Here is a 27,886-nt window from a genome sequence, read left to right on the forward strand (position 1 = left end):
AATTGATTAACTAATTTTTTTTAAGTTTTATACAGCTCTTCTAATGTTAACATCATGATACTGACTCCCTTTGTAAAGAGCTTTGAGATTTGCTAATGGAAAGCATTATATAAGAGCTAGGTATTATTATGATATGTTTCAAATAATAAACCACGATCAGTTCTTTACAGACAATATTAACAGAAATTCCATATTTAAATCACTTACATTTTCTAATGCAGTATTCTTTGTAGCTAATTCTTTAAACTCCTTCATAAACATCTCTTTTACTTTCTCTATTTCATCAGCCAATTTCTCTTTTTCTTCCTCTTTCCATTTATGAAAAGATTGCAGAATTTCTTCTTCTTTTGATCTTTGATGTTCATATTCCTGAAATTATTTTAAAATGTTACCCTAAGAATTCTCTCACTCTGTTCTCACATGCAAAACAATGCAACATTAAAAATAGCAAAGGTAATAGCTAAGTTATATGAGTCAAATAGTTGCAATATTGTGACAACAATTTTTAAGCAGAACTTCTGAGTGAAACCAATTATTTGAACCAGTATTTTTTCCCTTCTCTAAATAAACAACTGCAGCTCCTACAGGCACTTGCGTAAAGAATTTTGCCTAAAGACTGCATCACATTCCTCTCTTAAGTCTCAACCTGTAAGCTTTTGTTTTGCATTTATCACTCATACTGTCCTTAACTCTTGTCTAAATAAGTCAATGGGAAGTTCTGCCTAAAAATTAAGGTCCATTTCCTTCTAATATATTGAAATTAATACAAGTTAAAAAAACAAAAACAACCACAAAAGTTTAAGGCTACAAAGCCTTACCAATTTGCATATTTTACAGATTTGTAAAAACATATTCATATTACTTGGCTGGTTCTTGCTTACATGCTCAGAGTCTAACTGATTATGATATTTTCCCCCAGCTCTGACTGGCAGGAATCTGGTGGGGTTTTCACATTACCCTGCAGCACGGAGTACGAGTTACTTGCTTGTGTTATCTGGGTATATCTCACTTGGTCAATTCCCTGCCACTGCATGGGCCTCTTGCACTGGTGCACCTTGGCCCCTCCTATTCTCTGCCCATGGCACATGATAGTTTAATCTCCCATGGTCTCTAATGAGTGGATCTAATTTCAGTTGTTGGGGTTATTATATGGGTACTGGCTGATACCAGTGGCCTGTGATATACAGGAGGTCAGACTAGATAATTTAGTGGTCCCTTCTGACCTTGAAGTAAGCTAAACGTGAGTCAACAAAGTAATATGGTTGCAAAAAAAGCAAACATCATTCTGGGATGTATTAGTAGGAGTGTTGTACCCAACCTACGAGAAGGAATTCTTCCACTCTACTCTGAGCTGATTAGGCCTCAACTAGCGTACTGTGTCCTGTTCTGGGCACCACATTCCAGGAAAGATGTGGACAAATTGGAGAAAGTCCAGAGAAGAGCAACAAAAATGATTAAAGGTCTAGAAAACATGATCTATGAGGGAAGATTGAAAAAAATGGGTTTGTTTAGTCTGGAGAAAAGAATACTGAGAGGGGACATGATAACAGTTTTCAAGTACATAAAAGGTTGTTATAAGAAGGAGGGAAAAAATTGTTCTCTTTAACCTCTGAGGATAGGACAAGAAGCAGTGGGCTTAAATTGCAGCAAAGGAGGTTTGGATTGGACATTAGGAAAAACTTTCTAACTGTCAGGATTGTTAAGCACTGGAATAAATTGCCTATGGAGGTTGTGGAATCTCCATCACCGGAGATTTTTAAGAGCAGGTTAGACAAATACCTGCCACGGATGATCTATTTAATACTTAGCCCTGCCATGAATGCAGGGGACTGGATTAGATGACCTCTCAAGGTTCCTTCCAGAATTCTATGATTCTATGACTCTGTGGATTCAACTGTTACTATGTTATCAAGCAAACTATAACCCAATATTAATGAATCACACTACAAGAAAAAAACATGTAATCAATCCATCAGAACCATCAAAATAAAAGCAAAAATAACGGCAGTGAGTAGTCATCATTCCCTTGATGTGGAGTCCTATGAAATCCACATTTTTACAGCAAAAGCTCACAAAAGGTGCCCTCACAACTTTAAGTGAGAAAAATAAAAATTTAAAAAAAAATATACAAAAGAATTGGGCTAAACAGGGTAATTCTGGCTATCAGTAAATATAGTTGTCACTCATATATACAGATTGTAAGGAAGGGGGAATTTGAAATCTTGGGCTTGATAATGGCTTATACAGATTTTCAACTTAATGTCATTACTTTTAACACAGTACTAGGAGAATAGTGAACAAAAAAGCAATCACTATCTGGTAGCTTTTAGTGCTTACTGTATATGAAACAAACTGGTGGGCTGAGTGTTGTTAGTGGCCAAGTGCCCTCCAACACTTGCTTCTAGGGGATATCAAGGCAATGACTGCAAGGATAGTAGAAATGACAGAAATAGATCATAATGAGAAAAGTGTGTTCTTCTGGTACTGCACATACCATGATGTTCTCTGTTCTTCTCTACTAACAAGGACAGTTTCAAGGCTGGTGCATTCATCTTGAGGCAGTTGTTAGATATGATTAATGTGGGGAAAGCCTTGAGAAGGACTGGAAGTCCCCTACCTCCATGTTGCTGATATCCTGGAATTCCTCCTCAGAAATAAGGTTCTCTTCTTTCATAAGATCTGGATTGTTCTGGGCAGACCCTCTCATTCCACTGGTGTCAGTAGGGGGGCTACTGGAGAGGGATGTAGGCCCCTAGTTCAGAGTTACTTCTGTTCCCACTCAATATGGCTTGTCAGAACCCCACATGGAAGTGGGGGGAGGGGCAGCACCCTCTGAGCAGAACAGCCTCACTATTGGGGCAGTACTGGAGCTGAGCAGGAAGGGGATTTCTTCCCTTTCCTCCGTGGTATTTTTAGCCTTTCATATTGCTTCTTCTGCTCCATGGGAACTCTGGTGCCATCTAAAGCCCAGAAATTAAGATATCACTTCACAGAAAAGATGCCAGCTGCAGCTACCCAGCAGGGGCATGATACCTGGGCACGTTCTTGTGAGCCTACAGATGGAATCAGGGATGAAGACAAAAATCTTCATTCTGGATTGGTTTTCACCTGGCAGAGTGACGAAAGAGGACACACACCCAGCATCATGGAAACTATACTGCCACCTTCAGGGGATTAAACTTATTTTAGGCCATTTTTATTGCTTTTTATGAAGTAGCTTCCTTCCACCGTAAAGTTTCTAATTACTTTGTTAGTATAGTTGGGTGAATTTTACTGAGGTGGGTAAAATAATTCAACAAATCAGTATATGTTCTGTTATTCTACTCACTATCCTTGTGCCTTACATATCAAATGCAACTTTGCTTTCTCAGTATTACTCTAACAGTCCTTGTTTCAAAGGTATAAACAAACAGGGAACTGAATAGCTGAATAGTGGATTTTCTAATGGTTAAGCTAAAATATTTATCTATAGAAATGACGTTATTAAATGCATATTGGGAGCATCATTAACTTAAGGTCCCACATACCTTGTAATAGGATTGACCTAATTATACAGGAAAACCCACAACTGTTGTTTCTGAAGTATTCTGATATGACAGACTGGAAATTTTACTGCAGCTCCAAGTAATTTTTTTAATGGATTACTATTAATTTAAAATAAAAACAAATCATACTATCCAATCAGTACCATTGGTGCTATTTAATTTGGTATTAAAAATGGGTATTTTATTGCTGCCCCTTACATTTTTGTTTTTTTTTGTACACTGCAGAATTTTGTACCAAACATAAAAAACTACATTCTAGAAGTTCTCAGGGGAACCTGAATGTTTAAGTAAAAGACAGACAGGGCTTTTGGCACTTGGGAAGGCATAGCAGATAGTTTGGGGTTGCAAGATAAGCACATTATAGGAAGAAATAGTTAACAACAATGACATTTTAAACTATTGTCACTGGATTTCAGAGCTAAATGGGGCAATTCTCATGTCTCCAGAGCTATTGTTTTAGGCTGTCTGCAGACTCAGGCAGATATCCCTAACACAGTTACACAGTCTCATTTAAAAATTCTCACTGCAATCACTTGGCTAGAAATTTAATTTAAAAAAATGAAAGCTTAAATTCATGAGGAAATTATGTGGTAAATTCTATATCTGCAAATTCATGAGGTATGTGTGTACTATATTTAAAAAGTAATAAATTTAGTTCCAACAATGTCAGGAATTGTGCAATTGCAAAATATAAATATACAAATTAACAACTGGAAAATGGGTGATTCAGGAAATTAGTACTGAGTATGAAGCCATTTGGTTGACTCTGCAAACAGTAGTAATGACTAAAAGTTGTTAGTCTTTGGTGGACATTTGGCAACCTCTGCTGAAGGAGTCCAGTTGCAAGTGGAAAACGAAGGCAAAGACATAATCAGAGTTAGTATAATTGGTAGTAGTCTAGCAACATACATTTATTTGGCCTCCATTTTCCTTCCACACTGTTGTCAGTTTGTGGATAAATTTTAGGCTTAAATTTTTAGAAATATGAGCACAGTCCCCTTCACAGGGAAAAGAAAAAACAGGCAATAGTAAGGATTTAAAGGGCCTAAGAAGAAATGTCAATTTCCCCCCCTTCATTCTATTTTTTCCACCAATATTGCCCCATATTCCTCCTGTTTCCCCTTAGACCTCATATCAAGCCTCTGATATCAGGGCTTATGTCTCAGGTTCTCTTCCTATTACAATAGGGACAGAGGGCAAGTAAGGCCAGCAGCGGGCTTCAAAGGTCTCCCCTTTTTATTGTAAGGTTATTTAGTTAAGAAAATGATGGTTCATCTGCTAGGATAGGAAAGAGTTACCCCTACTGAAGAGAGGGATATCTGGGGTGACAATGGGGATCAGTCACAGTGGCAGGATGTACTCAGCCAGCCCCTCCACATCTCTGTCTCTATACTTTCCCCCCCAGTCATCCCATGACAGCCTGAATATTGTCAGGGGAAAGAGCTAGAGAGAGGCTCTTGCCAGTGTAAGCATGAATTTCAGAACTTCTCAGGCAGCTCCCTAGCTAAGACACATGTAGTTTCAAAGGATGTGTTTTGGGTGCATCAAGATGTCTGTGGTGGACTACCGGGATTGCTGTGTGTTCTGTGCCATAAGGAAGACAATGCTTTAGCTGCATGAGCCATCTGTTCAAGCACTTGAACTATCAAATATGGACAGACTGGCTAGCATATCCAGCACATGCCCATGTTAGTTCAGGTCCATTGTGCTGACATGAGAAATGTTCTTCAGCAACCTAGGATCAAAGATTCACATTGACGGGAATCAGAACCATGTTCCAAAGCAAGCTTTTCATAATGCTTTATTTATTTATTTAAAGATAACAGGCTTTGAGTTACTGTACTACAGCTCCTCACAGTCATGCTGATGACTGCATGATGACTGAGAAATAGCCTCTCACTCCAAGAATATCTGACCTTACAAACCCAGTCTAGTACAGATAAGAAGTTGTGTGGAGGTGATTCATATCAAAAGTTGGGCAGCAACTTCTCTCGGGAAAAGAGCTTCACATCAAGGCTGCTTTAAAGCTGAATATTTTAAAACTTCATTCTAATAATAAGATAAAGACCAAATTTAGTCTGATTTTTAAAGCTACATTTAAAAAGTCTTATTTACAATTTAATGTTACCTATATTTAGTTCTCCTTGACTTTTTTACTCATTGCCAGTAAACAAATCATTCTCTTTCCCCTTCTGATAACGATCTTTCAGTTTCCTATAGGGAATCTGACTAAGGCCATGTCTATGCTAGAGTGCTTACAGCAGCACATCTATACAGATACAGCTGAGCTGCTGTAAGATCGCTCGTGTAGCTGCTCTGTGCTGACGGGAGAGAGCTCTCCCACCGACATAGCACTGTTCACACCAGCATTTCTGCTGGAGTAACTTATGTTGCTCTGGTGTGTTTTTCACACCCCTGAGCGACATAAGCTATACCGACAAAAGTGGTAGTGTAGACATGCCAAAGGCTCTGTCTACTCAGCAGCTGAGAGGTTTAATTTCCAGCTCAATTAGATGTACATGTTAGCTCTGCTCAAGCTCGCACCTAAAAATAGCAGGATGGCAGGAGTGCAACCGGCAGCAGCCTGGGATAGCAGCCTGAACACAATCCTGCCTGAAAGCCTGGGTACATATTCGGCAGCTAACCCAAGCCACTGCAGATACAATGCTATCTTTAGGCACTAGCTCAATTAGTTGTTGTACAAGCTGAGAATTACACCTCAGAGCTGTTGTATAGATATACATACCTATTGCTACAGTACAGTGAAGGGGAAGGGAGCCCTTGAAGTTAGAAAAAGAAGATTTCAAATAACCTACAACTATGTATAGACCCCCAACTTGCATAAGGCATCGGGGGGCAAAACACCCAGGGCATCAGAGACTTGCAGCTAGTATGGCAAATAGGGAATGGAAAACCAGTGTAAAGAAATCCACCTTTATCCACCTGCATAAACTTCCAAGCACCTGCTCCACTGGTTCCTTTATGCTACTGCAGAGAGGAGAGGACAGGTAACTCACAGTATATAGCAATTTGCAGGGACAAAAAGCTCAGACACTGGGAACAATGCAGGAGACAACCAGTTAGCTGTGTCTTTCCACAGCTACTCACTCCCCAAGCCAGCTCTGGGTCTCTTGGAAACAGCTGGCTGCTGGTCTTTTTGACTCCATGAGAGAGTCTCCCCTTGATTCTTCTATTTGCATTAAACTTTTTTCAGCATCAAGGGCTGCTCTACCCTTGTTTTCTTTGCATAGTCTCTTGTACAAAACAATGGTTTCTACTGTGAGGTCAGCAGTAGAAGTAAAGGGAACTTTATAACCATGCTATGCAGAAAAAAGTTACAAAATATTAGGAAAAGTGGGACAATTTACAATGCAATTTTAAAACTGAATTACATTTATAAAATTTAAATCAAGATTAGTCTTTAACTAAGTCTGTCTTATTTAAAAACCAACTCCACACTGCCCCTTATTCATAGAATGCACTTCTTGAAGTTATCTGTTAGGCCTCTATCCTCTCCTCCTTAAAATCCATCCTAAAAACTCACCTCTCTTGTGATATTGACAGGATAGCTGATTTTATTTATTTGCAAGATGATTTGGAACGATCAGAAATTATCAACTTGTGCAGTAGCTTAACTATATAACCACATTATTTTTTTATTTCTTTGTTACACCTATTCTATCTTCCCCGCTTATAGATGCTATTGCAATTCACATTAATAACAACAGTAATAAAATAAAGCCCTTGCATGTAACTACCCACTAAAGCAATATTATTGCTTTTAAATTTTTTCACTTTCCACTTTTGCTCCATCTCTTGTCAACCCTCCACAATGGCTGAGGCTACCTACTGCTTCAAGCCTACTGAAAGCCTTTGGCTGTCTGCTTATCTAGGGTTCAAAGGCTAACATACAAGTTGAAGTGATATTCCTTGCATTTTCTCACCATTACCCTCTTCTTGCTCTCCCTTCCTTAAACTATTAACTCATGTCTTGCCTATGTTAGATTGAAGTTCTCATGGCAAAGAACATCTTACTGTTTATAAACCATCAATTAAACTTACAGAGCCGTATCTAGCAAGTGTCCAATTACCATAGCGTCTAGGCACTATATGATATTTTAAATAATAAATAGTATTATAATACTCTGCATTCTATCTGCTCCAATAAGAGCTTTTTGCCATTCTGATGACTGGCAGGTGCTAATAATAGCAGTGCCTTTCATATTGGTTCCCAAATACATACAAGAAGTGACAGTGGAAGGTAACAAATAGGGCTTTTAAAATTGCAGAAGGGGATACTGATGTGGCACAGGAACAATGCTGCTACACAAAAAAATCTTATTTAAGTTTTCATTCAGTTCTATTAACCTCATTTGCAAGCTACATGGTCAGTGAACACAGTCCAGAATATTGATTCTTGTAGGATGTTGTTAATACTTAATATATACTACCTTAGAAAATCTGGCCATGTGAGCTTGTTGTTCAGCTTCTAGGAGGGACTTGGTGAGCTGTAACTGCTCCTTCAACTTATCGATCTCACCCTGTAATTTATCTGTCTTTGCTTTCCTCTTTTGTTCTGCTTGAAAGAAATAGACATTTGCAAAATGTTAATTATATTTTTGGGAAATGTGATTTTTCCCACAGATGTCTTTTTTAGATGCTTCTCCAACCTTTTCATTCTGTGAACCACTACTCTCACAGATCATTTTTCCTCCCAATATCACAATTCCTCACAGATTGCTTCTCAAAATAATGCATTCTCTGGACTATTAGAATAAGATCCACGGGCCATAGGTTGACTGCCATTGTCTTATTGAAAATATAGCATGTGAAATAAGTTTATGAAATATTTAATATTAAAAATGAACTAATTTGACATAGATAACATAATCTAATTTCAACGTGTTTTATAGGTATATTAGGGGCAGAAGGTCAAAGAAGGAATGAAAGGCATGACTCCCAAATATATAATTCTGCAAGATTCATTAGAGGATGTTAATTAGTCAATTTCTTTATCAGTCCATATTGAGATACAACTTTGATTATTCAACCAGGGTGCTAAACTCAGCAATCAGGTATAATAATCGTTGTTACACTACCTTATTTGGTAGATTATTGTAAAATAATTTTCTTAAAAATAATACTGCAGATCAGGAAGTAGAATTATATCAGGATACCTGCACTTCAAATTGTTCAAGGCACGTGGCCTTTGGCCTTGTGATTCACAACATTAAATATGCACGAGTTAGCAATACAGTATACATGGTTAGAGGTGTATGGTAAAGACACTTTGTCAGGCTGCTTCAGAGGAATTTGCATGTACAGAGTACTGCTACATTTTTATTCTTGTCAGCATGAATGATGAATTTAGGGATTTTCTTCTCTGCCTCTTCTGCTTTGTGTCAACTGAAAAATATTTATAGAGTGAAAGACATTCTTCATATTTTTGCTTGTTTTACCCCAATATATTTTTCTCACCACCTGTGTGATTCATTGTTGCTGGGAGCTGGTGTTCTTTAGCAATGGGAAAGGTGTTAGGGGAGGAAAGTGAGGGATGGTGGGCCAGAGAGGTTGGCAATGGAGCAGGAGCAGGAGCAGCTGGATAGCGGTGGTCAGGAAGGAAGAGTGGCTGGGAGCAAGAGAAATGGGCTAGTGGGAATGATATAGGATGGAGACAGGGTTCGAACACTAGCCTGAGAGGCCAATAAAATAGCAGTAGCACTGAAGGAACTGAAAGAATATGTTGATAAATTGGTAGAGGAAAGCAGCTATCATGTGCTTGGAAAGAGAGGGTAATGGGAGGAATGGCAGCCAATTGAGCTGGATTCATTCTGTATTAGCAAGAAGAATTACTGTGTGAGGGGAGTGCTCCAAGTCTTTGAACACTTAGGGTATGTCTACACTGCAATAAGACACCCACAGCTATGCCAGCTGACTTGGGCTTGTGGGGCTCGAGCTAAGGGGCTGTTTAATTGTAGTATAGATGTTCAGGCTCAGGCTGGAATCTGGGCTCTAGGATCCTTCCCCCGCATAGAGTCCTAGAGCCCGATCTCCAGCCCAAGCCTGAACATTTACACCGCAATTAAACATCCGCTTAGACTGAGCTCCTTAGCCAGCTGTGGGTTTTTAATTACTGTGTAGACACATCCACAGTTACTCCCATTGTTCTGTTATGTACTCAGATACCACAGTGATGGGCAAACTTATAAAAACCTAGATAGATTTATAAAGTGGCATGTCAAGATTAAAGATGGATACATTTTTGAGTGTACATTTTAAACAATTTTTTGACAGAGACCCTTAAAATGAAATTCTGGGAACACAAGTTTCACCTTTCTAACTCTAAACAAATTCGTAAGTTTCCCTGTAACTATCACATTGTACTATCACTGTTAATTTATTGTGGGCTTGATCCAACTCTTGCTAACTTCACTGGAGGTGGAGTGGATCCTATAATGATAACAAAGCCTTTTTTATAAAATTTATTTTTCCATGGTACATCCTGTTCAGAGGCAATAATACCCACATTTTCACAGTTTTCATATACTCAAAGGAAGCCATTGCTCTGAATTCTGCCACTGGCAAAGGTATTCAGCAGGAACTCAGTTTGAAAAATGATTCTGAACATGGCAGCATGCTGTTCCATGTTTATAATCTTTCAGTGAAATGACTGCCATATCACATTTGGTCAGTTTACGTGATTTGTCTGTCAAATGTACAAACTCACTCTGGGGCTTATAAGGAGGCTTCCTTCTGGGTCACACAAAATCCAAATTGCATATCCTGAATATATTTTACATATTTCTAGATCAGCTTAACTTTCCTGATAGTGTGAAAGTACTCACCAGTGTGAGATTCTTCCTTATGGCGTCGTTGCATATGACTTTGTAGAAAGGAATAGTTCATAAAAGCCTTATCACAAAACTGACACTACAAAATACAGATAGATATTTGTCTTAGGTAACAACATTAAGTGCTGGTCTTTTTAATTATAACAGTTAACATTTTTTGAATTTGCCTATTACATTTCTCTGTACAGTAGCCCATTCTTGTACATGGCAACACTGTAATACAGATTTGAATTCCAACATTATTCAATTTAAATGACATAGCATGCTGGTGGTAACTGATGAAATATTCAAGCTTGAGTAGTTATGTTAGGAATCATATCCTCTGTAAGATTACGCCACTAGGAAGTGATAAGGTCATAGACACTTGAGAATGTCTGGCATTCTATTCAAGAGAAGGCAATGGTTGACAATATTGTGAGAAAAGACACAAACACACTTTCTAATTAATGCTATAATTAGAGTGGAAAACAAGTTTAAATTTAAAGTTTGTTTCGTGTTCTCTCTGTGTGTGTATATAAATCTCTCCTCTGCTTTTTCCACCAAATGCATCCGATGAAGTGAGCTGTAGCTCACGAAAGCTTATGCTCTAATAAATTTGTTAGTCTCTAAGGTGCCACGGGTACTCCTTTTCTTTTTGCGAATACAGACTAACACGGCTGCTACTCTGAAACAAGTTTAAATTATTACCCTTATTATCACTCACTCTTAACTTTAAAATAAAATCTCCATTTCGGCTGAAATGCTCCAAGTTTGGTTTTAAAAACCATGAAATATGAGGAATATCCATGCCACTATTTTGGATTTCAAAAACTGAAAAGAAAAATACATGTACTTTTCCCATTGTGAAATTGTATTGCCACACTTTCTCTCCTTCCAACATATATAACTCAACAATAGCTGAACGGAGAAATTTGGCATTTAACAGTGCACACTTTGAAGTATATCCATGTTGGGATGGGGGGAAGGGGGAGGTTGAATTATAAAATACCATAGGTCATCCAGGCAATCTGGTAGTGTAAGATTACTTCTGCTTTGTGGAGTCTAGTTTTAAACGTGCCAAGAAATGGGGATTCCATCCCTACTTTTGATAAATCATTATATATGAAAACCTTCTTTTACTATGCTAAAATTCTTCTATTCTGCATATTGTTATTGGGACACATCCCACCCCTTAATCTATGGTTGCCAACTTTATAATGTTTTAAAACTGGACACTCCGGCAAGAGTGCCAGAACATCCCCCACTCTGTCCTCTTCCCCTGCCCCAGACCCTACCTCTGTCCCACCTCTTCACACCCGCTCCCAAGGCACAGCACCCCATTCGCTTCTCTTCCTCTCTCTCCCCCGTCACTCGCTGCTTTTCTTCTCTGCCCAGGTCAGGAGGGACTCACCTGCGGAGCCAGGCTGGGAGTTGCAGTCGCCCAACACAGATAGGAGGCGGCCCCAACTGAATAGGGGCTGGCATGGGTAATGATCCAGCGCCTCCCTGCCTCCCCGGCCTTCAGTAACCGGACTTTCCAGTCGAAAACCGGACACCTGGCAACCCTACCTTAATCACCAGGCAGTCAAGGCATATCTCTATTATGGCTCTGATCCTGCATCAGGTTCCACTAATGCGGAGTCCCATTGACTTTAGCAGATTCTAATGCAGGATCAGGGCCCTAGCCTTTTCTCATAAATCAATCTCCCTAGCCCTCAAAGGTCTTCTGTAGCTCATCCACACTCCTCTGAATTAATGAAATTCCCAGAAATTAAAAGCAAATCCAGGTGTGATGGTGCCAGACCTATGTAAATATTTATTAGCTCCCGATCCCAGGATTCAATGTTTGCAGCCCAAAATTGCATTGACTTTTTGTTTCCTTCCCATATTATACTGAAAACTCTAATGAAATTTGAAGAAACCTACTATCCTTAGACTTTTTTAGCATTACTGCTTTTCAGGACACTTAGAAAGGGAATGAGATAAGGAAAAGTAGAGTTGTGGGGGAATCATGCTGGAGAGGATAATAGGGAGGAGGAGCTGGAGCAAGAAAGGGGGACAGTTGCAGATAAATAAAAGCAATGTTTATTAGGATCCAAATTAATAACAAAATACAGCAGAAACTCACTGATTCATATAGCACAAACCTTCAAGAATCTGCCTCCCACCCAACCTTTCAGGAAAAAATATAATAGCAGAGGAGGTAGTAAGGTGCCAAATTACATACTTTGTTTTTTTATACAAAATATACTACAGAAGAGTTACACATTCTTTATGATTTGTCCTGCCTCTAATGTGTGTATTTAACACACTCATTTACACTCATCTTTTATAAATGTAGATATGTATTTTATCAAATTTGGATCCTGTTGGTATATTTGTAAAGCTTTTTAATTCATCCTTAAAGTACATTTTGCCCATTTTAAGAGTGATAAACAGAAGACCTACTATAAAACATGAACAAAATGTACAGCTGTTGAAAGTGATTGACCAGGTTGTGAATCAAAACCCCTCATTTCTTTCATAAGGTCTGATGGTTAACTATCCTTGGCTATCATATGTTTCAAAACATACAAATCTGCTTGAGGGAGCCACAACTACACACTTAAGTAAGTCAGTCACACTGATGTGATATGAATGTAAAAGATAATTTCAAACTTGCGCAGCAGATTTAAAATCTGTTCATTATAGTCAAATTCCCAGGTCTCATCTAGAATTTAAAATTCTACTACTGATGGCTAGTGTGATATTAAATATATATGTCTTGTAACCACCACTAAAACCATTAATAATTAAGTTACATTTTGTTGGATACATGCAAGGAACTACTGACATAAAACCTAGATAGAGAAGGCATAGTATGGCAGCAAAGCAAAGAACCATCGGGGATCTTACACTATAACAGATTGCGCATGATTTATGGTATTAAATTGGCTGTGAAATACTATTATCCATTCAAGCACTAAACTCATGTAGTAAAAGCAAGCTCTTATTCAACAGACAAGTGATATGTCATTGTTGGCTACTAGACAGCCTGCACTTACAAATACTATAGTCCTTCAAGTTCAGACCCAAAATGCTCACACCATTTTACAGATATTATTCAATATCATTTTCTGAATTCACCCCTCACTAAATCTGTCTAATTCTTAGAGATAATAATTTACTCCAAAGCATAAAAGGGGGAGAAAGAACTTTTTATTTTATATGACCTTAAATGGAAAACGAGACAAATGCCAGTGAACAGAAGAAGGAAGATGAACTATATTCCAAGCCTAGTATTTTGCTTGATTCTTCTTCCGGCTCCACTCAGCCAGATATGGCCTAAATGTATTTTGAAGAGAATGCACATATTTGTGCTCTCAAATACAATAAGGTGATTACTTGACATTCAGTTGAGTTTAAAATTCAACTGATGCAGGGGCTCACTTTTTTCCATTTTCAACCCAGGTCAGATACTCTGGTCAAACAAGACATCTAGTGCTTTTGAAATGCGAAGCACATCAGCAGCTTCTCCTTAAGGCCCCGATCCTGCAGCTGAATCCACAAGGACTCTGCATTTGCACTGTGTCCTAATGAATTCTGCCCACATGGATACCATTACAAGACCGGGGCCTAAGTGAGGGAAACATACAACAAATAGCATAATTTACTTTTAAAAATACAGAATTTTGGACAAAAAATATATATCTTCCTATTGAACGCAAGATGGAATTTTTTCTTAGTCAAGACATCTTAGAAACAAAACTTTTCCTAGCCCACTGACATGCATCATGGTGTTCCCTCTAATCAGGGTTGAAACACATTGGTGGCACAGCATGGGAAAGCTTGCATTCCTCCTACCTATGCTGTACCTATTATTTGGATAAACAGAAACTTTGACTTTCAGGAGTGTCAGGCTAAAGAGCATCTTTCAGTAGAGTTAAATCAACTTTAAAAACACACACACACAAACACACAAAGTTGGCCCAAGGTCATGTTTGCCAAGTTTAAGCCCAGTATAGTCTTTAAATTTCAGAACACCTTTTCAGGCAGTTATAAATTCCCAAAATAGTTGTTGGAAAAAATGGGAAAGTTGATACACCCTTAAACTGTTAATCTTTCTAATACTTAATGTGCCCTATTCTCCCTTGTCTGCCTTCCACCTTGCCTAATCATTTGCTTCAGAGTCCCTTTAGACATGTCACACAGGATGAATACAAGGAAATGAATACACGCCTGAAAAAAGCTCATCAGTAAATAGGATTAGCTGGAAATCAAACACCTCCTCTCTGAAGCTGTATGAGATTCTGGCCCTAGAGTGCTGGGAATGAAACCGCAGCTTCTGGTGTATTTTGTTGGGGACAAAGAACAAGGAGTACTTGTGGCACCTTACAGACAAACAAATTTATTTGAGCTCATATAAATTTGTTAGTCTCTAAGGTGCCACAAGTACTCCTCCTTTTTGCTGATACAGACTAACACGGGCTACCACTCTGAAACTTGATGGGGAAAGGAGTGAGGGGAAAGGGGGGGCGATCCGCAAGGTAAGAAAGTTTCCTGCCCGCCCTGCGCTCGCACCACGGGAGGGGGTGAGCACCAGCAGCGGCTAGAAGAGCGTCTCACCTGGTGATAGCTGGCTCTAGCCTCCAGCATCATCTGCTGGGTGCTGATCATCATCTTCTTCCGCCGCCGGCACTCCTCCTTCAGCAGCTTCATCTCCTGGGCGTGCCGGGCCGCCTCCTTGCCCACCTCACCAAGCTGGGCGTCGGCCGCCCGCAGCGCCTGCTCGCGGCCCCGCAGCTGGGCACCCAGGTGCTGCTGGCAGTGCAGCAGGTACTCGATGGAGAGCTGCGCCAGGCGCACCAGCTTGAGCAGCAGCGGGTCAGCAGGGCCCCGGCAATGTGGGCAGCGCAGTCGCTCGGCGCTGCAGAAAGTGACGTGGCCGAGGTGCTCCTGCAACGCTGCCACATCCAGCTCGCCCGCCACCCGCTCCACATCCACGGCGCTCAGCCGGCGCCAGTCCGGGCTCCCGTGCCGCGGCCGGAACTGGAAGGCGGGCAGGGGGTCCGGCGCGGCGGCGCTGCCCATCCCGGCCGGGCTGCAGGGGGAGCGGGAGGCACCGCTGGGCGCGGGGCCCTGAGTCCCGCCACCAGGCGTCTGGCCCTGGCCTCAGGCTCTGACCGTGAGCCGGGCCGCGGAGCCCGGAGCCCCCGCCCGGCGTCTGCCGCGTTGCTATGGCAGCTGCGGGGAGAGAGCGAGAGTGAGACGCCGGGTACCTCCCCCGCCCCCCATCCACACACAGTTCACTTCCTTAACCCCCTTCCCAAACACCTCCCACCCCCACCCACCTGACCCCCCCAACCCCCTTTCCAAACACCTTCCCACCCCCACCCACCTGACCCCCCATTCACGTCCTCAGCCCCCTTCCCAAACACCTTCCCACCCCCACCCACCTGACCCCCCCCACTTCCTCAGCCCCCTTCCCAAACACCTTTCCACCCCCACCCACCTGACCCCCCCATTCACTTCCTCAGCCCCCTTCCCAAACACCTTCCCACCCCCACCCACCTGACCCCTCATTCACTTCCTCAGTCCCCTTCCCAAACACCTTCCCACCCCCACCCACCTGACCCCTCATTCACTTCCTCAGTCCCCTTCCCAAACACCTTCCCACTCCCACCCACCTGACCCCCCCACTTCCTCATTCCCCATCCCAAACACCTTCCCACACCCCTTGACTTCCTCATCCCCCATCCTAAACACCTTTCCACCTCCACAGCCTCACCCCCTTCACTTCCTCATCCCCTTTCCCAAACACCTTCCCGCCCCCACCCACCTGACCCCCCACCCTTATCCATACCGCCTCACCCCCCATCCATACACACTGCACCTCCTCACTCCCCTCGTCCCCAAACACCTCACCCCCATATCCCTCACCACCTCACTCACCCATCCGTTACCACCTCACCCCCATAATCCTTATCCTCCCATCTTCAAATACTTCCTCACCCCCATACCCCTCACTGCCTCACTCTTCCATCCCCAAACACCTCACCCCATCCTCACCACTCTATCCCCAAACACCTTGTCCCCCCACACCATCCTTCCTCACCCCCCAACACCTTGCACCCCTCCATACACAGCTCAGCTTCTCATCCTTCCAGTCATTTCCAAACACATCCCATATCACCCCCTCCCCAGGCACCCCTACACAACTCACATTGTATACACACCCCACTGTACACCCTCCTCATCCTCACAGTCACCCCTGTATTCTATACACATTCCACATAGCATTCACCCCACGAACACATCCTACATTTCTTCCCCTCCAGCCATTTCCTATGAACATCACACAACCCCTTCCAGTACACCTCACCCACTAGTCATACATTTCACATCTCCCATTTCCAATATACACCCCTGTATAATTCATCCCCATAAACAACCAAAATCTACTTCCATACACATAAAATGCACATCTACTCCCATACAGAAGGACAGAGAGAGAGAGCACATGCATGCACACATGAGATTAGGGTCTTGTTTTTATTCAAAGTTGCACAGCTTTAATTAAAGGTGTGATTTTTTTAAACCAATTTTGGTAAACCAGATAGTTTATGTAAGTGCTTCATTTGTTCAATCTATATTAAACCAAGTTTAGGAGTGTTCACAGGGTTTTGAACTGGTTTAAATAAGGCCTGGTCTATGCTACAAACTTAGATTGACGTAAGTTGCCCTGCGTCGACCTATTCCTTCATGTATCTACACTCAAATTTGTCTCCAGCCAATGTAAGCACCATGTTACAGCGATGCCGTAAAACCACCTCCCCAAACGGCATAGAGCAGGAGTGGGCAAACTTTTTGGCCCAAGGGCCACATCTGGGAATGGAAATTGTATGGCAGGCCATGAATGCTCACAAATTGGAGTTGGAGTGTGTGTGTGGAGGGGTGTGAGGGCTCTCGTTGGGGGTGTGGGCTCTGGGCTGGGATCAAGAGGAGCACAATAGATCTAGTACTGCGCTGCAGACCTGACACTTCTACAAGGAACTGAATGCCAAACTGCGTGGAGATCCCACTAGCACCAGCAGACCACTGTGGATATCTTGGAGGAACCTGAGACAGAGACCTCTGCAGTGAACACCAAGGAGGCGTAGGAGGGAAGATGCAATGGGTGACTCCAGCCATGCCACGAGCTGGGACCTGTTTGAGACCGTGCCACAATCTAACTAGTCCCACCAGGTGAAATGCAGATGAGCATGATCAAGGAGAAGGGAACTTGCGTAAGTGTGTAAGGCAAATTGCATACACAATGTTTAAATTTAAAGATGACGCTCAGTCTATCCCCAAGTTAACAAGACAAAGATATCGACTTTTGATTGTTTTATTTGTAGGAGAAGAGGTAGGGGTACAACAAAGAGCAGAGTTGCATCTGATTTTCATTCCCCTGTTGGTTAGGCTAGGGAGGGAGGGATGTAGAGCATAGGGATGTCCCTTTTATCCACCAAAGAGATCTTGATGAAACTTTCATGTAGATACTCCACAATCTTCTCCGGAAGATTTCTAGAGATGGCTGCCTTATTTCTTCTTCCATGATAGCGCACTTTCTTATGCCGCTCTGTGATGAGTTTGGCTAGCACCATTGCAGTAAACAGGCTAATGGCATACAGGCCAGGGCGGGTTCAGAACATCAGCAACTGTGCTCTCTGTGCCTTTGTTACCCTCAGGAGTGAGATATCAGCTAAGATCACCAGAACCTGTGGAAAATAGTGCCAATATTCAGTGCCATTGCTCTATACTCTTACCCATGGAATAGAGACTGAAATTTTATAGCTTTGTGAAACAGAAAATCCTTCCCACCTCGCCCTTGGTGGGCTGTATTCATCGTGGCTGGGGCTGGAGAGCAGTGCTATGCAGAGGTGTTCTAAAGCTGAAATGTTAATAAGCATTTCTTATTAAAAGTGTTTTAGAGAATAACGGAAGGGAGTTTTGAAATTTATCTTTCCCTTGTGATTGTAAATCCTGGAGTACATCTGTCTGTTTTTATCAGCAGCTTCTGGCATGGCGGCCTTAAGGGGAGCCCTCTCCCCATCTGCAGAATGCCTGACCCTGATGAGGAGGAGAAAGATGAAGGAGGACATGTTCTGCAAGATCCTACAAGCCAGTGCTGCAACAGACTGTGAACAAAGGGCTTGGAATGCCAATATGACTGATACCATGGAAAAAGACAGAGAAGACAGACCCAGAAGTCCCACCAGGACATAATGAGTCTTCTCAGGCTGCAAACCCAAATACTGCAGACTGTGATGGACCTACAGGTTTAAAAATCTTGGACTCTCCACCTTTTTCAGTCCTTGAAGAACTCCGTGGTCGCTTCCCCCTATGCTCCAACATACAATGCACAACATACAACATACAATCCAATATATGGCACATTGTTACCCTTGCTACTCCAAGCCGGGGACAGCAAGGAAAACCACAGCTTCACATACACTGACCTGTGAGAACTACGGTGCATGTACGTGTAGCCACAACTGTCTATATTTGTGCACTGAAGTGGACATATATGTTTACTTCCTTTATAATAGTAAATTTTCAGCCCAATAAGTTATGTTAAAAATGTGGATAGCATCACCTGTGGGGTTTTTTGCACACTGATTTTTTGTGCTGTTCCCCCCCCCGGCATTCAATAAAGTTCTACTTCGGATTATCAAATCATCTTTATTGCATCACAACAAATATTGTAGAATGCATAGCGATACTCAAAGCAAACTACTTATAAATGCATACCAAACACCAATAATTCATAGCTTCAGGAAAACACCCAGTCATATTTATAAATGTACAGTAAGCACTACACAGTTCTTAGTGACATCCAGAGCTCCAGGCACAGAGACCAGTCCACCAGAGAACACTACTGTGGCTGGCCATTAAAATGCTCTTTCAAAGCCTCCCTCAACTGCGTAGCTCCACGTTGAGCTCTTGTAATAGTTCTTGTGTTTGGCTATTCAGAGTCAGCAGACAGCCATTCCACCTTCAGCCTATATCTGGCATCATCTTTTTCCCTTTGCCTCACAGATATGCAGGACAAAACAGGAAGCTATAACCACTGGAATATTTTTTTTACTGAGAATCAATCTAGTGACTAAAGCAAGCACTTCCAGTGTCTCTTCAATCTGCCAATAGCACATTCAACAGTCATTCTGCACCCGCTGAGCTGTTAGCTGCACCTTGCTGTTGAGGTGGTCAATGAATAGCTTCATGAGCCAGGGGAGCAAAGTGTAGGCTGTGTCCCCTAGAAACAGCATCAGCATTTCAGTATAGCCAATGGTAATTCTTTGGTCAGGAAAGCCAGCAGGTTTCTGAACAGTCCCGTGTTCTTAAAGATATGAGTGTCATGCACTTTCCCTGACTAGCCAATTTTCATATCAGTGAAGCATCCCCAGAGATCCGCCAACAGTTGTATAACCATGGAAAAATAACCCTTTCTGTTGATGTACTCTGTGGCAAGGTGGGTTGGTGTCAAAATAGTGATATGTATGCCATCTATCATCCTACCAGTTCAGGAACCCCACTGTTGCATATACATCCACTATTTCCTGCACATTGTCGAGTGTCACTGTCCTTTGTAGCAGGATACAATTCATGGACCTACACACTTGTACAACATCAGTCCTCATTGTGGATTTTCCAAATCCAAAATTATTTCCCACTGACCAGTTGCAATCTTGTGTTGCAAGCTTCCAGAGTGCAATCACCACTTGCTTCTCCACTGGCAATGTAGCTCTCATTCTGGTGTCCATTGCTGGAGGATTGCTGCAAGCTTGGCACACTGATCCAGGAATGTGGCCTTCTACAGCCAAAAGTTCTGCAGCCATTGCTGATTGCCCCACCAGCATTACGATGCAATATCAGCAGTCAGCTTTTGTTTCTCAGATCCACAACCAGTGTTCCATGAAGGCCACCAACAACCTTGAATTATTTTCGCCATGTCCCTCAGCAAACTGTCCTCAAAGAAATCCTCATGTCCCCAGTTATTGCGGGTCCTGAGGATACAGGAAATCCAGGAGAACCTTGCATCCTGTATTTTCAATGTTCATGAGAATAGTGTGTAACCCATGTGCCTAATAAGGAGATATCTCTTTAAGAGGCCCCTATGGAAGGTAAAAGAGATTTGTGTCTGGGGACTTCATTGTTTCTGACCTTCCACATCCGCATGTGGTTCTGGTAGTTTGGGGTATGCTCCAATAGGTTCCCTGTTGCTGGCGTCAGACTCCATGAGGGCAAGAAGTCAGGGCAGCTGCTTTACAAAAGGCCATGTGCTCTGTGTGAGTTGGGAGAAGTTGAGCCCGGGAGCAGAAAGCAAGCTGTTTCCCCTAACCCTGAAGCAATTTGCAGCAGGTTAGTGATATTGTTAACCCTCTAACATGTAAGCATGGGTAATGTTAATTACAGAAAGGAGAAATGGGGAGGAAAAAATAATTTCTTCTATTTTAATTGTATACTTTGAATGTTTTTTTTTTATTTTAGCCAAACTGTTTTAGTTAAATTGTCTCAACTATTCAACTACGAATCATCAACGTTTTCTTTAAATGTAGTAATGGAGAACAAGTCATTTATATTTTGCTATTCTCAGTTTTGTATCTTCTGTAACAGGTTGGTTTGTTTTTTTAAAATCTGTACACTTAACTGAGTGGTTGGTTAATCAGTTCGCTGACTGGCTAACAGTGATTTTAACAGAGGAAGAGTCTGCATGGATTCCATGAAGATTCCTATAAGCAAATGGAGGGAAGATGATGTTTTAGACTCAGCAAACTGTATAGATTTGGTGATCAAAGACTCTGAGACTCAGGTGAACTCAGCCTAAACTTTTGGGAGCTCTTCTTCTTCTTCTCACTGTGGGGACTGAACTGTTGAGATTTTAATTTGTTTTCTTTATTTATGTATAACTATGAAAATAATCTATGTAGATTATAAAATAGCCATGTTATGTTGTAAAAATTAAATTATTGTTATTTGTTTCTTTATCATAAGTTTTTATAAAGTTGTTAGTTAATTAAATTCATTTCTTTAGTTTCTTTGGGGATATGAATGTGGGGAAGTTGACCCTGTGCAATCCTTGCTGAAAATCCTTAGAGATTGAATTCTGGGTCTCCAGCTACTTTTCTATGGGAATTGGGGTTTTTTTAGGTACTGGAGAAGGGCCATGAAGGGAACTCTAGTCCACCCAAAGGTTACAAGCGCACAGATCTGCGCATTCCATACTTCTGTCAGAGATGGCAGAGACCAAAGAGTGCCATGCAGGTTTGTGGGATTATTTTAAAGGGGCACAAAAATTATGGATATGGATGACATTATGGGATGGAGAAAGTTGCATGCTGGAACTTGACCCCTAGCTCCCAGAGATCCCTGGACAAAGCAGTACTATCCCACAAAACACTGCAAAAATGTCCCAGAAGGCACTGTGTAGGATGGCAGCAGTTGGCATACTGGGACACCTAACAACAATGCACTGCACTTTATATCTACACAAGCGCTCCTGGTGAATATGCTCACTGCCGATGCAAGCAGCATGTATGCATGCATAAGCAGCAGGTGAAGCTTCCCCTTGCGGAGGCTAGCCCTGAGGCCCTGTCCCTGCCTGCTGCTCTCAGCCAACCCCCACGGACCCGGCTGGGGCTGAGAGTTCGATTGGGGACCCAGCTGGCATGCCAGCAGAGCTCTTGGCCCTCGCCAGAGCCAGGGCTGCAGTGGTGGGGCTCTGGGCTCCCCCGTTCCACCCCTTCTGCCCATGGCCCTGGCCCCCACTCCACCTCTTTCCCCCCAGGCTCCACCCCCATTCCTTTCCACACACCCCTGCTGCAGCCCCGAGACCAGAAAAGCTCTGTGCCCCTGCTGCAGCCCTGCAAGAGGTCCTGCAGCCCCGTGGCTGTGGTGGGGGGAGCGGCCTTTTCTGGGGGCCCCTAACTGGCTGAGGTAATGTGCCACTCTTAGAGTGACCAGATAGCAAGTGTGAAAAATTGGGACAGGTTGTGGGGGTAATTGGCACCTATATAAGAAAAAGCCCCAAATATCGGGACTGTCTCTATAATATCGGGACATCTGGTCACCTTAGCCACTCTCCCGCACCCCCGAGGCATGAGGTCTAAAGAGGCTTAGCCGATGCCTGCACATGCACGAGTGATATACAAACTTTGATGGCTGTATACTGACGTAACGCGAAATGGTCAATGTTTGTAGTGTAGACATGGCCTAAATCTGTTTTAAATTTAAAGCAGTGCAACTTTGAAGACAGGCACTAAAGGAGACATTAGAAGTAGCTATGGGACCTTTCCAGGCGGCTTTCTTACACATGTTCAGATAGTGAGGGGAGTTAGCTGCTGAAAGGAAACTGTGGGGAGGCAGACTCAATCAAAAGTGGGGGAAAAGTCTGCGCTATTCTGTCACCGAGATCAGTGGAAGCAACAACAACAAAGTGACACTGGGCACTACATTTCTAAAAAGACTCATTTTAAACTTATTTTAGTTCCTAAACACATTAACAGATTTCCTTTTAAGTGCTCTGAACATTGATACTTGCACCCAAAGAGTCGTTTTGGAAGGACATAATGTATTTTTAATCCACAATAAAGAGGCCGGAAACCCGTTTTAAGTGCAAAATTTAAACTGGACTGTAGCACTGACTGGTGCCTCCAATCATTTGTTTACATTGCAGTGGTACCCATAGGCCCAATCCGGATTGGAGCCCCATGGTAGTGCGCGGCTGCTCGTTCCAAAATGCTGCTTTAGGCTAAATGACCAACAAAACCCGGACAGTTATTCACAGCCCGCCCCGCTCGTCGGAGCCGAGCCGAGCCAACGCGAGGGAGGCGGCCGGGTGACTCGGGAGAGGAGGAGGAGAAGGCGAGTCTAGCTGGGCCTGGCTGGAGAGGGTCCTGCACCGGGCTCCCTCCATCAGCGAAGCCCGGGGCTCTGCGAAGCCCGATCTCGCCCTCCCCAATGTGGGGCCCCGGCAGCCGCCGAGGCCGGCGAAGCCCCGCTGGCTGCGGCGGACGCCCGGCGGGACCGAGAGCTCCCAAACCAGCCCAGCGGGGGCGCCACGGGCGGGCCCGGCCCGAAGGCTGGTTACAGACCCGTACTCGCGCGCAACAGGAGAGAAAAGACGGAGGGCGGCATCCCAGCCCCTGCCTCGCTGCTCTCACCTCAGGCGGCGGCCGCGGCGCAGCAGGGTCCCCGCGCGGCGCCTCCTCCGCCCGCCGGCTCCGCGGTAGCTGCAGCCCGGCAGGGCGACTCCGGCTGCGCCAGGAGAGGGGAGCGAGCCGCGGGGGTGACCGCGCTGCTGCTGCTGCTGCTGCTGCTCCCCGCCCGCCTCCAGCGGCCCCAGAGCACCGTCTGCCCGCCCCCTCCGCGGCGGCCCCTGCTCCCTGTCATAGAGGGGCTGGCAGCTCCCCCTCCTCCCCGCTCCCGCCTTCCTTCCCGCCTATCCCCAGGCTCTCAGGCGCGGACACGCCTCCGCTCTCAGATGCCGGGAGAATGGGGAGACGGGTCAGGGAGGGCGGAGGGGGCGGCAGCGGGAACACAGGCAGCCCTCGCCCGGCGACGGGGCGGGAATATCAAGGAGCGAAGAGGTTGTGGCTCAGCCGGCCGCGATCTGCCCGCACAACTCCACCGCCTTTCCGTCTCCAGAGCCCTCAGAGCCCCAGCTCACGTCTCAGCGTGAGGGTTGTCACACCCCCGTTAAGCTTACAAAAAGAAAAGGAGCACTTGGGGCACCTTAGAGACTAACACATTTATTTGAACATAAGCTTTCGTGAGCTACAGCTCACTTCATCCGATGCATCCGGTGGAAAATACAGAGGGGAGATTGATATACACGCACACAGAGAACATGAAACAATGGGCTTATCATACACACTGTAAGGAGAGTGATCACTTAAGATAAGCCAAATGCATCCGATGAAGTGAGCTGTAGCTCACGAAAGCTTATGCTCTAATAAATGTGTTAGTCTCTAAGGTGCCCCAAGTCCTCCTTTTCTTTATGCGGATACAGACTAACACGGCTGCGACTCTGAAACCTGTTAAGGTTACAGAAGAGCTTCCTCGCCAGACCGCTAATTTTCAGCGCGCTGTAGCGGTCTCACAGACTTGTGTTTGGTTTCTGGTACTTAGCCCAGAGCTGACTGCTGATTTTCCTCGCACTCGAGGGGGAAAAAAAGGGGGGAAGATCAAGGTTTTATGAATTAGGAGACGCTGTTAAAAAAAGTTGTAGTTTAAGATATTTTTCTTGGCACTCAGAAAATGACTACAAATGATTTATGGCATGGAGAGCAAACTTACAGAGTTTGTGGATAATTTCAAGCTGGGAAGGGTTGCAGCTGCTTTGGAATCCAGCATGATGTGCATGGGTGGTGGGTATAAGAGGCTAGGGGAGGCTAAGCCTCCCTTTTGGAGGTGCGCCCTTCCAACCTTAAGTTGGCCCTTGTTCACCAGTGCCCTATATGCCCTGTTAACTGCCAATCCTATGGTGGCTGAAATTTGCAAGTCCTTTATGTCCTTTTGCAACTCATTCTCTCTCACCCATAGGATTCCATCTAACACTATTAAAGGACAGAAAGGGGAGGGGGGGAAAAGGTTGCTCACGCCTCTACCCTCTTTGAGCAGTGTCTCACTATGCACATATTCATGGTGGTCTTTTGCATTATAAGATTCAGGACAGACCAAGGCAAATTAGATCATTCTGTTGAGATGGGAGTCAATGGTAGATGACTTTTAGCTCCTTTAATAATGAATGGATATTTGAATCTCTGCTATGATTTCACAATCCTTATTCTTAAAAGATGCTTTGTTAGCTGAATAGTAAAGATTTTCCTTGCTGGTGGTAAAGTAAGGAGTAGTTAGTCAGTAGCTGTTTCTAACACAAAATTTGAGAAAAGGCACTAAAGAGCCCAGACTCTCAAGGATATTTAGGTGCTTAATTCCCACTGAAATCAACAAGAATTTTATTTAAGGAACTGGGCCTACCAGCTCCAAAAGATGTTTATTAGATGCTTAACTAAGCACCTCTCTCACTAGTTTGGTGATTGGTCTTCTACATCACTTGAGTTCAACATACCTTTGAATTTATTTTGACCCAAAGGAAGGCACACAAAGAAATTTTTGTCAGAGCTGTCTGACCAATTTAGTTCATATTAAATTAACTTAAGCCATAAAAGCTGCTGTATTCTCAAGGAAGCAAAGCAGGGAGTCTCAACCGACATAATAGATTTTTACCTCATCAAGGGAATAAGTAAAAGTGGAGTTCATGTCTTACTCAGAGTCCTTAAACTCTATATTGTATTTATGCCAAACTGCATATCTACTGTAAATATTCAGAGGCTTTGAGTTCAATTTCACTCTTTGGTCCTGGTGTTACCCTAAATTTTAGACACCAATTAATTAGCCTACAGTAGCACTTCTAATTTAAGGAAAGGGTAACAAGGTTGTGGCCCTAAAGGAATTGCCAGGGTGTTACCAGGGGGCTTGTCTCCAACCTGCAGAGGGCTCCCCAGAGCAAGCTAGTCTTGCTAACCCCTGAAAGGACACGGATACAGCTGTGTTCCCTCTAAGCTGTTTGGTCACCCAGTAGCGATTCAAGTGCTGTGTACTTGATTAGCAGAGCCACGCACATCCAGCAGCATGTGTTCAGTTTCCCCTCCCTTCGCTGCTTTGCAGCCACGTTGCCCCTGCAGTTGTTCCCGGGACCCTCCTGCTAGCTCTGCAGAGTGTGTGGGGTAAAGGGGTGCTGATGTCAGGGTGTCCCACGCCCCCCACCCCTGTACCCTATCTCCACCCAGCAGGGGAGAGGAGACAGGACTCAGGACTCCTAGCAGAAGAGAGCCGCTGCCTTCTGAGGTCTGAATGAGCCTTCCAGGCGGTGAGTGAGTGCCTTAGAGACAGCGCATAGTTTCTGAGACTTCCCCAGAAGCCAGCTCTCTCTCTCTCTCTCACACACACACAGTGTCTCCCCCTCCACCCTGCCTTTGTACCCCAGCTCCACAGAGTGGGGAAGGGGAGACAGGGCTCAGGACCAGGAGAGCTTTCAGTGAGTGCCTTAAAGGGACAGTGCTTGGCATGTCTCAGAAAATTCCCCAGCAGCCAGCACACACACACAATCTCTGTGTCACACACAATCTTTCACACCCACCTTCCAGCACATACTTGTATTATGGTTGTTGGTACTACTTGGTACTTTCTGCAATGCACATATATTCTCTGTAATTTTCTTCTTTCAAAGTGCGTTATTTTAGTTTGACTGATCTATGCATTTCATAATTTTTATTTCTCTTACACTTAAATTTAATTCTTTGAATAGTGAGTTCTAATATGCCTAACCTGTCTTGGCTACATTAATTATACCTATGGTAACTTTAAAAAAATTATATCTAGGTTTTTTGTTTCTAAGGTGGCACACATCCACACATACCTCAGTGCACATAAAATTTATTCTGTGTAAGAATGGAAAAAATTAGAGGGAAAATTGAGACACAGCCTTCTGCTCAAGGACTAACACACACACAAACAGAAAGTCTTCAAAAACATAAGCATTATTTATTTTAAAAAATAAGTAAGTACAGTATTTTTAATAGAAGCAAAAAAGAATACATAAAATACAAAAGAATTATATCTAGGAATGAAGTGGGGCAGCAAAATAAAAGACACGGACGACACGGAATATGTAGATCATATAACAGTTACAATGTAATACATGTGTATATATTGTGACAGGGTTGGGTCAGATGGCTATAGGAAAGTAATCCTATTGGGATCCGGGAAGTGGGCGGGCGAAGCCCATCCACTGCTAAAGGATCCCCCCCCAGCCTAAAAAGGGGATCCACAGGACCTAGATACCAAATAATTCCAGGGGACAACTAATGAAATAAACAGGAACAGGAGTGTGGTCAAAGGGTCAAATTAAGGGAACTGGATGGGGACACTGAGCAGAGAACCCCGGACAGAACCCACTGCTGCTCAAAAGCGTCAAGGGAGTCAGAGGACGCCGCCCAGAGGAACTCTGCCCGGAAACATGAATGGACCGAGGATCGGAAATAAGCCCCACAGTCACAGGAGACTCCATCGACCAACCTCCTCACTCTGGTTTTATAGATGGCCATTTTAGCTAGGGCCAGGAGAAGGCTGACCACGAGATCCCGTGACTTTGTGGGGCCACGGATAGGGAGTGCATAAAAAAGAAGGTGAGGGGAAAAGTGCAACCAAAAACATAAGAAAATATTGGTGAGGAGCCGGAATAGAGTCTGCAGCCTGGCACATTCCAGGTATGTGTGTGCCAGGGTTTCCCTCACGCTGCAAAAGGGGCAGGTGTCTGGGATTGAGGTGAACCGCACCAAGAACACGCCCATGCTCACGGCTCCATGAAGGAGCCACCAACTGACATCCCTGGCGGGCCTCGGGACTAAGGTGGAATATAGGCTGGCCCACCGGTGCTGCTCACCCTCCAAAGGTGGCAGGAGGTCCCGCCATTTTGTATCGGGG

The 27,886-nt window shown here is 43.6% G+C and overlaps 1 protein-coding gene across 4 annotated transcripts in view; it reads right to left on the minus strand.

Annotated features, from left to right (window-relative positions):
- Nucleotides 1–23,766, minus strand: part of DZIP1 (DAZ interacting zinc finger protein 1) — an 81,289-nt gene extending 57,523 nt beyond the window's left edge. Inside the window, exons 1-5 of one of the 4 annotated variants that reach the window (XM_043504674.1) lie at nt 23,560–23,766; nt 14,981–15,598; nt 10,391–10,475; nt 7,997–8,124; nt 208–369 (exon numbers count right to left, since the gene is read on the minus strand). In XM_043504674.1, coding sequence (XP_043360609.1) covers nt 208–369; nt 7,997–8,124; nt 10,391–10,475; nt 14,981–15,445 — 840 coding nt within the window. In that variant the 5' untranslated portion in view covers nt 15,446–15,598; nt 23,560–23,766. The remainder of the gene's footprint in view (nt 1–207; nt 370–7,996; nt 8,125–10,390; nt 10,476–14,980; nt 15,599–23,559) is intronic. The other 3 variants (XM_043504673.1, XM_038387901.2, XM_038387900.2) reach the window with 3 other exon arrangements.
- Between the last annotated feature and the right edge of the window lie 4,120 nt (nt 23,767–27,886).

The sequence above is a fragment of the Dermochelys coriacea genome, chromosome 1 (genome assembly GCF_009764565.3).
Source record: "Dermochelys coriacea isolate rDerCor1 chromosome 1, rDerCor1.pri.v4, whole genome shotgun sequence".
Lineage (NCBI taxonomy): Eukaryota > Metazoa > Chordata > Testudines > Dermochelyidae > Dermochelys > Dermochelys coriacea.